This window comes from Terrapene carolina, unplaced genomic scaffold (assembly GCF_002925995.2).
Source record: "Terrapene carolina triunguis isolate 2854851 unplaced genomic scaffold, T_m_triunguis-2.0 Scaffold84, whole genome shotgun sequence".
NCBI classification, from domain to species: domain Eukaryota; kingdom Metazoa; phylum Chordata; order Testudines; family Emydidae; genus Terrapene; species Terrapene triunguis.
This window is the reverse complement of record NW_020664435.1, coordinates 29260149-29270925: the sequence shown is the minus strand read 5'-3', so window position 1 is coordinate 29270925 and position 10777 is coordinate 29260149. Positions and strand designations below refer to the sequence as shown.

Here is a 10777-nt window from a genome sequence, read left to right as displayed (position 1 = left end):
ACACACACACACACACACACACACACACACACACACACACACACACATATATTATAAATGAATAACCACCCTTCATCTTCATATCTATCATAAAAATTCCTTTAATATTTAGAAAAAAGGATGCTGTTGATTCTGCTGTTTAAAAAAAGATTTTAGGACTGAATTTTTCCTCCTGCTCCTTTGTCATTTAATGCTGATTTTGTAAAGACAGTGACCTATGTGCACCATCCAATACAAACCTGACAAAGTCATCTTGACAGTTATATCTTCAAAATCCCAGATGGATAAAGAGAGAGGAAAGAATTCAATTTACCGAAAAGGAACTCTGATTATTTTATTCTGTAATTTTAACATACATTTAACATGTTACCTCTACCTTTTTATTAGCACTTTTATTCCATTTTTACATATTAAGGCCTGAGTTTCAAAAGGTCAGATACAAAATGGATGCTAATACACGTAAGTATGTTTGCCTAATTTCTGTATAGTTCCATGTGCAAACTCTGAATTTCCACTTGCAAATGACCAGCTATTTGACAAACTGGCCATTTGTGCACAAATAACAGATTCACATGTGGAATCATGTTAATTGCAAAAGCAGTTTTAGCAAGGAAAAATGCACATTAATTTCTTTATGCACTGGCCTTTTGACAAATCAGTTCTCAATTACATAGAAAATCTTATTAGTATTGCTTATTTTGGTAGTGTTTCCAGGGTCAAGGATTCTTTCCAAACATAGAATAAGACACGATTGGAAAATAAATGTGATTACTCTTACATGTTATATAGGAATACTTACTTGGCATCATATAGGAAATGTCCTTTTGGATGGCACATATTATGTATTTGGAGGATTAAGAAGACTGAAATAAGAGATGGAAATAGATTAGTAAGCAGCAAAGAAAAGAAATACAGAGAGAAGTAATAACCAAAGTGGGCTAATGGACAAAAAGACTCAAAATCTGTCAATCTTTTTATATTATTGACGTACACCTCTACTTCGATATAACGCTGTCATCGGGAGCCAAAAAATCTTACCGCATTATAGGTGAAACCGCGTTATATCGAACTTGCTTTGATCCGCCGGAGTGCGCAGCCCTGCCCCCCCCGGAGCACTGCTTTACCACGTTATATCAGAATTCGTGTTATATCGGGTCACATTATATCGGGGTAGCGGTGTATGTTCAATGTAACGGCAACAGTTACATGTATAAAAATGACATACAGTTCTGAAAGGTTGGGGGGGGAGTGGGGTTGCAAAGATGCAGCTTGTAGGCGTCCACAAAAGCAATATTTTCAAAATTTGCTATGTCCAGCTGGGAAATAATCCACTGATCCACAGTTGGTCCACAGTGACAGTATGAACTTTGAAGCTACCAAAGTAGCTCTAAGGAGCCACTTTTGCTCAGCAGTATAGTCCAAAAAGTTGGGAGATGTTATTCAAAATGCATGTAGAAATGTGAGGTGTTATGCCAAAGCTGAGAGTGAAATTATTTTTAGTACTCCTTCGAAAAATGTAGTTTCTAATTTGCATTCCCGGAGCATGTGGTTCTGAGGTCCTATGGAAAACTTCCATTATTAGGTATTTATGCTCAGGAAAAAGTGCCATTTTTAAACATCTTGACTTAAAATAAGAAATTTTCATCTGCTCTGTTTCTGTTGGTTCTTTTTAAATCTGTGTTATCTGATATAGTAGTTCACATACAGATGTTTGAAAATGTGTTTCTTTTACTATTTTTATATCCTTTTTCATTTGGAAAACTTGGAATTTGTATGTTTCTAGCAGAGCTGAATTTGATATGGCTCTCTTCCCTCCACGTATCTTTAATAAATGATGATGCTATCTCTGCCCTAGGGATGCATGTTGTGTGTATTGCAGAACAAAAAGAGTAGCAATTCATTTTTTTTTAACTTTGACACATGGAGCAGTAGATTGTGTTATAAATAGATGTTTAAAATCTAGGAGATTCTTCCCCTGGTAAAACAATATAAGGCTTTATCCTTCATTCCTTGTACACCCAAGACTCCCTTTCAAGTAATTGAGAATTCCTAGTATGCAGGGGATGCAAGATCAGACCTCTTAAAGGTAATTTTAAAGACTAATATACCCTATCTGAAGTTTAAGCATAATCTACTGAGCAGTGGCACTTTAGATACATTATAGATTATTAAAATATTCTTTTGCTCTAAAGAATACTCAGTTTTCAAGTAGCATGAAATACTAAAACTGCAGTTTACATTGTTCTTCAAGATTGCTTAGAAAAGGACAATGTGTAAGTTATTCAAGTATCTCAAAGTATGTCTACACTACAGCCGCTATAGCAACATAGCTCTGATGCTTCAGCTGTGTCACTGTAGTACCGTAGCTGACACTTCCTACATCAATGGAAGGGTTTTTTCCCTCAGTGTAGTTAATCCACCTCTCCTAGAGTTGGCAACCAGGTCTATGGACAAATTCTTCCATCAGCTTAGCTGTGTCTACACTCTGGCCTAGGTTGACCTAACTACGGCATACAGTCCTGAGTGATGTAGCTAGGTCACTTTAACTTTTAAATATAGACCAGGTCTGAGTTTAGTTTTGTAATGTTCGAGATTCAGCAATTTGTTTTACCTGTGATTACATACAGTACTACTGATATGGAGGATGGAGGAATGTAATTACTCATAATACTAAGGTTGTCTAAAGTTGTAATTATGAGGTAACTGTACACAGGCAGTGACATAATTTTGTATTTTTTTCCTTGCTGTTGCTTCCAGTACTCAGCAATATTAAATAGCAAAGCATGCTTTGCCCCACTTCAGGAATGCATTTAAGCACGTGCTCACATACCAATGAAGTCAGCCCTTTCCTGAATTGAGGTCTGTATCACATACAAATATGCTGCATAATGTTGTATGGATGGTATATACCTCAATTTTTTGTATTTTGGTGAAACTTCAAACACTTTTTAAAAAGCTACAATTATTGCTTCCTTTTATGTTTTGATGAGTAATTTCGGGATTTTATTTGTTTTTCTGAAAGGATCCAAGTAAATGACCAAATTGTAGAAGTGGATGGAATCAGTCTGGTTGGCGTTACACAAAATTTTGCTGCAACAGTTCTCAGAAACACCAAAGGAAATGTCAGGTGAGTAAATATGTTTGAAGAAGAACACACTGGTGGTACTAAACATTTCAAATTATCTAGTTGCTTCCATTAGAAGTCTCAATTTCTTGAGGTAAGAGCAATACAAGAAAGTGGAAAGGGAGAGGGCTCCATATCCTTTTAACCTGTGACATCTCTGCTGGGACTCCCAGGAATGGTATAAATGATATTAATTTTTTGTGATGTGACTACGTGATAATTAAGATTTGGACTGAAACTACAGGTCGGGTCAGATCCTCAGTTGCTGTAATTTGGTAAAACTTGATTTCTTTCAAAGGATTTAAACCAGGCTCTGACCCATTGTTCACATAGGCCACCAAATAGGTGTCAGTTAGATGGAAACCTCAAGGAGAATCATTATCAATACTATCCCAATACTAATTCACTGAGCCACCCTTTCCCCAGTACTTGCTCTGGGTTTATCCCCATATCAGATAGTTTGTCTACCTCCTTGCTATCAAATGTGTTATTCATTTGATTAGCTCCTGTTACTTTAAAAGGGATTGTTGCAAGTGTCAGTAAAATAGTGAACAGGCTAGAAAATATTGTAAAATTCACTGAGTAAAATTCTTAATACAAGATGTAAATTCATAATGCAAAAATGTAAAATACTTGTAAGAACCATAATACAATAATGTGATTATTCCCCTCTATTCGGCACTGGTGAGGCCACGTCTGGAGTATTACATCCAGTTTTGGGCCCCCCACTACAGAAAGGATGTGGACAAATTGGAGAGAGTTCAGTGGAGGGCAACGAAAATGATTAGGGGGCTGGGGCACATGACTTATGAGGAGAGGCTGAGGGAACTGGGCTTATTTAGTCTGCAGAAGAGTGAGGGGGGATTTGATAGAAGCTTTCAACTACCTGAAGGGCGGTTTCAAAGAGGATGGAGCTAGGCTGTTCTCAGAGGTGGCAGATGACAGAACAAGAAGCAATGGTCTCAAGTTGCAGTGGGGGAGGTCTAGGTTGGATATTAGGAAAAACTATTTCACTAGGAGGGTGGTGAAGCACTGGAATGGGTTACCTAGGGAGGTGGTGTAATGTCCATCCTTAGAGGTTTTTAAGTCCTGGCTTGACAAAGCCCTGGCTGGGATGATTTAGTTGGTGTTGGTACTGCTTTGAGCAGGTGCTTGGACTAGATGACCTCCTGAGGTCTCTTACAAACCCTAATCTTCTATGATTCTATGATCATTGGCTCCTTACAGGTCTCAGTTATCAGGGAGAGGTTTGAGTTTTTACATTGTGCTATTTTTCAGCTTAAAATACTGAGTTTTCGCAGAAAGACTGGCTGAACACATCAGTGTCACAACTGAATAAAGAGGATTTTAAAAAATAATATACATATTTCAATGAAAATATTTTATAAGAATATACATGCACACTTACACAAAGCTTATGCCATTAGCACCCCTTCCTACTAATGCAGGTATCTGATGAGAAGAAGGGATGGGGTAGAATTTGGTAGAACTGCCTTTCTGATTTTGCTTCATTTAAGAAAACTGTATGATAAGGATCCTCCAGTTTCCTCAATTCTAATTGTGTCCAAGGTTCCATGGTCCATCTCACAGGGAAGCCCAGAAATGTATGAAATATAATTAGCCAGGCTGCTTGGGATCAGGAGAGTGAGAAGATTTGCCAAGGTCCATCACGAAGTCTGTGACATAGACATCACACACAATGTAACTTGCCAGGGCCTAACCAGTACTTGTTTTATGTTCTGCTTACTTCAGTGCACTGTGTTTGCTTTTAATTACTGAAAGCTAGACACATTCCTGAAACCCTCCCCTAACATCGCTCTTAGTGTAATGCCTTTTGAAGGTGAATCTCAGGATCCCAAAGGTTACTACCAACTTGAAAGTGTAGCTCTACCATAAACATAAACATTTGCTTATAGAGTACATTGGATCAATTATTGGTCTCTTAAAAACATTATTCATAAAAGAGGATTGCATATTTTGCTGTCATTTTTATTCCCTCTTATGCATGCAGAAGCTATGTCCGCTACCTGTGTTGTAAAGGAAAAAAAAATCTGTTTCATGGCAGAATTTGTCTTCTGTTTCAGTTGTTGTGACACAGTAGTAGGGTTACAGAACAGTCTCTCACCCCCCCCTCTCTTTTGTGCACACACTTTCACGCCGTCCCACACACCCTCCCTGGCCTTAGGAGAGCTTACAAGGATCATCCGGGACAGGACTCCTCTCCTTTCCACAGCTATTTGTGCCTGGATGCTGTAAGTATAGGGAAGATTCATGCTGGCATTTGAGCATCATCACTGCCTTAGCAGCTGCCATTAATGATTCACATCACTTAGGGGGGAGGGGAAAGGTTGGGTGCTGAGACTCCCATGCAGGTAAAAAGAGTCGATACTGTTTCTGATTCCTACCTTCAGCCTCTCATGTTGCCAGGGATCACTAGTGCCCATGCACAGTGCAAGTGATCTACAACCCCCTCCTTTTCAGGAGGAAATGAGATGGGAATCTACACAAAACTGCAAACTGAGACACATTGGTGAGAAAATGTGGAGGTAGAACTCCCATGCTATCTATTAAAGATGTCTCTGTAGCAAATCCACATACCAACCTCTGATGGGAGAGATCACACACATACTGTTTAATGGAATTAAAGTTCTGCTTTAATTACTATATATGTTACAGTGTTGACTTAATTAATTTTACATAATTGCTTTAATGAGCACTTTGTGGCCTCTACACCCTCCAAGTGACCGCATGTGAACTAACCAATCTAACTTTTAATGAGCACAGCTTTTTTTTCACATCATGAATACAGCCCATACTGTGTGTACACATGTTCTCTCTGGAATGCCACACGAACACAGTTCTGTGTGTCTCCAACATTCCTTCCTCTTACAGCCCAAAGCATTACACACTGCCATTTTTCAAGTTGTCTAGCAAAATGCATTTTAGCCTTTGCATTGAGGCTTATACTTGATCGATCATGTGGAAGGACATTTATGAGAGGAGTGAAATTGAAACTACTTTCATAATTCTCACCAATAATTTGGTCACTGCGTCTTCAAAAAGCTAGTATAATGCTGATATTTAGTGATTTCCCCCCTTTGAGCTTTATAAACATTTTTGAATAGTCATGACAATGGAGGTTAGTGACCTAGAATAGATTCTTCAGTATTGCTTCCAGAAAAATGTAACCAACCTTCTGTAACTAACATAGTAAAGAGACGGTGAAAACAAAGCCATGGCATCTATTTTTTAAACTGTTCCAGTTCAAGATAACCCCTCACACCCAGCAAATAAATCACATAAAAACTTGAAGGAGCTGATGGGTTTCTATTATTTTAAATGTTATGCTATTCAGAAGAATTGCCATACCAGAATAGAAGACCATTAGTTCAACCAGTTTGGCATTCTATGTCTGGCAGCAGCCTATATGCTTTACAGGAAGACATTCACCAACTGTACTCTGTACAATTTGTATAGTGGTGGTACTGAGAGCCATTGAACCAAACTGTAAACCCTGTATATATTGTAAACCACTTCAAGCCAGGAGGTGTGGCAGCACCCCCAGCACTCCTAGTTCCAGCACTATGCTCTGCTATCCCTCTGCGGGAAAGGGAGCAGGGGGAGTTATTTCCTAATCCCAGCTGGCAAATAGTTTCTGACCGAAAGAATGAGAATTGGTAGCCTTTGTAAGAACATAAGAACTGCCATACTGGGTCAGAACAAAGGTCCATCTAGCCAAGAGTTCTGTCTTCCGACAATGGCCAACACCAAGTGCTTCAGAGGAAATGAATAGAACCAGTAATCATCAACATTCTCTAGCAAAGAGTTCCACAGGTTGACTGTGCATTGTGTGAAGAAATACTTCCTTTTGTTTTAAACCTGCTGCCTATTAATTTCATTTGGTGACCCCTTGTTCTTGTGTTATGACAAGGAGTAAATAGCACGTCCTTATTTACTTTCTCCACACCAGTCATGATTTTATAGACCTATGTCATATCCCCCCTTAGTCGTCTCTTTTCCAAGCTGAAAAGTCCCAGTTTTATTAATCTCTCCTCATATGGCAGACGCTCCATATCCCTAATAATTTTTGTTGCCCCTTTCTGAACTTTTTCCAATTCCAATATATCTTTTTAGAGATGGGGCGACCACATCTGCACACAGTATTCAAGATGTGGGTGTACCATGGATTTATATAGAGGCAATATGCTATTTTCTGTCTTATTATCTATCCCTTTCCTAATGATTCCCAATATTTCGTGTTAGCTTTTTTGACTGCTGCTGCACATTGAGTAGATATATTCAGAGAACTATCCACAATGACTCCCAAGAACTCTTTCTTGAGTGGTAATAGCTAATTTAGACTCCATCATTTTATATGTATGGTTGGGATTATGTTTTCAAATGTGCATTACTTTGCATTTATCAACGTTGAATTTCATTTGCCATTTTGTTGCCCAGGCATCCAGTTCTGTGTGATCCCTTTGTAACTCTTTGCAGTCTGCTTTGGACTTAACTATCTTGAGTAGTTTTGTATCATCTGCAAATTTTGCTACCTCATTATTTATGCGTTTTTCCAGATCATTTATGAATATGTTGAATAGTACTGGTCCCAGTACAGACCCCTGGGGGACACCACTATTTACCTTTCTCCATTCTGAAAACTGACCATTTATTCCTACCTTTTGTTTCCTATCTTTTAACCAGTTACTGATCCATGAGAGGACCTTCCCTCTTATCCCATGACTGCTTACTTTGCTTAAGAGTCTTTGGTGAGATACCTTGTCAAAGGCTTTCTGAAAATCCAACTACACTATATCCACTGGATTCCCCTTTTCCACATGCTTGTTGACCACCTCAAAAAATTCTAGTAGATTGGTGAGGCATGATTTCCCTTTACAAAAGCTATGTTGACTCTTCCCCAACAAATGATGTTTATCTATGTGTCTGACAATTCTGTTCTTTACTATAGTTTCAACCAGTTTGCCTGGTACTGAAGTTAGGCTTACTGGCTTGTAATTGCCAGGATCACCTCTGGAGCCTTTTTAAAAAATTGGCATCACATTAGCTATCCTCCATTCGTTCAACTTTAATATGGCAAGTCTAACTACAAATGTTATTTCAGCTCATGTAAATGTCAAGTCCTCTTTAATCTTGTGGAACTACTTAGCTCGCTAATATCCTGCATTAGTGAATTCCACAGTCTGATTTTACACTGGAGGGATTTTTTTTAAATGCGTATTGTCTTTCAGTTTTACTGAGTGTCACCCTTCTCTCATCTTTCTGGGGATGGGATAAAGGGCAGTGTCAGACCAATACCATTCGGTATAGTGGAGGGCCAGTTCTGCTATAGTTAAGGTTGGGATGTCCTTCCTGTTTAAAAGCCTGACTCCTCTAAGTACTTTAAAATTTGCACAATTACTGAGCTTGATTTGGAATTTGGTATGCCTCCTGGGGGCACAGGCTTTGGGTAGCAATCCAGATTTGGGGCCATTTGATCGAAGGCTTCCTGAGTTACAACCCCGTGGGAAAAAATGCAGCTTTTCTGAAGGTGGATGAATTACCAACTTCTTTTGTGCACACTTAGGACTCAAACCGGGGCTGAAATCCTTGCATTAGGATCTCAGACATTCAAGGGTTACCACCAACTAGCCCTTTCGGGGAAATCACATTACAGCATTATTTGAAGAAGTTAGGCATGTGCCTATCCAGAGAACCAATCAGTTCTAAGGCTCATGCACCACACTGATTACACTGCATGTGCATAGAGAGAGAGAGAGGCTAAGGGAGTTGAAAGCCAGCTGTAGCTCACAGGACTTAATTGCTCCAGGGGAGTGTTATAGGCATCAAACTTGAGCACTACCCAGGCACTGTGAGTTCACATCTAGCCCTGGGCAGATATCCTCTGTCAAAGGATTTCTTTATTTTCGGGGAATGTAGTCTGACTAAAGCAGAAAGGAAGGTGCTTATACTGTATTTAGAAGGTGCTTAAACTATGTTTGAAATGACAGTAAATTACACATGCAAATGCTTGCTGGAAGGGGAGGGTGATTGGGGTGGAAGAGTAGGTGGAAGTGGGGGAAAGGGTTTGGAGCTGCAGTGAGGGGAGGGTTGATCATGGGGAGGAGATAAAAGGGGGGAGTGTAAGTAGGAGAGGCTTGTGGGGGTCAGATGAGAAGGAGAGGGGTGGGGGTTTAAAAGAATGGGAGAGCCAACTGGGAAGCGGGTTTTGGGAGTGAGTCATAGGGGGACTGAGGGAGAATAGGGGCGGAGGCACCTGTCAGCCCCACATATCTCTTCCATGTGTCTGTCTGGATCAGGGGGGCTGCGTGTCTTAGGGGGGCTGAGCCTCTTTCCCTACCTTTATTTGTGTCAGTTTCTGGGGGACCCCACCTCCTCTAGGGGGCTCTGACCCCTCCATCATGCTGTCTGGAGTGGTTCATGAACTTGGGCACCAACCTTAGGGCTGACTGTTACAAATCAGCACACAAACCTCAAACGGGCTGTGTGTTCTATCATTAGATTTCATCAACCTAGTATCAAGTGTGAACTCCTCAAGCACTATAACAGCCTTAACATGGAGTCACAGACAGTCCTCTTGGGCACTCCAGTCTATCTTGCCACCCAGGCAAGCCTGCCTTTGTGATAGATGGTCCCTTATACCAAAAATCACAACAATATTTAGGTTACTCCCAGTCCCAAAGAACCAGTCACTTACCCCTTGTCATTTGTACCTTAGGTCTCTCACCAAAGACAAAGCTTGTAGCCAATCCAGTACTAATCTAATTAAAGATTTATTAACTAGGAAAAAGAAATGATAGTTATTTATAAGGTTAAAGCAGGTAACATACACACAAATGAATTATAATTTTAAGTTTCAAAAAGTATTATAAGCTGCTGTAATATGCAAACTGTATATGTCTTTTAGGGCTCACCCAAGCTAAGCAGCTTGGGGATCCCATGCTTATGCTTAGAAATATTGCCCTCTCTAAACTCCAAGCAACATAGTGGTACAGTTCTTTCTGGTCAAGGATTTTTATTCCTTTCCCATAAAGTTCAAACTGTGACGTGACGAGGGTTTGTACACGTCACCTCTTCATCGGTGTTGGAAGAGAAATCAACAAAGTCTTTTGTCCACTGATGCTCCACAATGGTTCATTTGGTGTCTGTCGGTCTTCTTTTGTTGGACAGGAGATGACACCTCTGGTGGTAAACTAGTATTTCACACTTGGTAATGCTTCTCTCGTGACTCTGGGGGTTTCCAGTTGCATAGCAAACACTTCTATAGTTACAAAGCAAACACTTAACTATTACCTCATGACATGGAATACAGATATTATAAGTGAAATTAATGCATGTAGCAACTCACAAGCATTTCATAAAGTCCAAACACTAAACACATTCTTATAAACTTAACATGTATTTTAACAATGCTAACACACAGGTGAGCCAGGCTGGTTTCCAGCTACTTATTTGTCAGTGTTCAGTGAGGCCTAGGCGCCTTGGCATGAGCTGGCACATCCTGCATCTGTGTCTCTTCATGTGAGCCAGGGTATGGTGGAGTTGCTCTTCTGGGGCATCTGAACCCCTCGCCATGTCGTGCAGAACGCAATGCCATCCACAGCCTCAGAAACCACCCTGACATTATCATCAAAG

The 10777-nt window shown here is 39.9% G+C and overlaps 1 protein-coding gene across 2 annotated transcripts in view; it reads left to right on the top strand.

The window, feature by feature from the left end:
* PPP1R9A (protein phosphatase 1 regulatory subunit 9A) overlaps positions 1–10777 on the top strand; it is a 220467-nt gene that overhangs the window by 131769 nt on the left and 77921 nt on the right. For both annotated transcript variants that reach the window (XM_024212878.3, XM_029910971.1), the window contains exon 4: positions 3023–3127. In XM_024212878.3, coding sequence (XP_024068646.1) covers positions 3023–3127 — 105 coding nt within the window. The remainder of the gene's footprint in view (positions 1–3022; positions 3128–10777) is intronic.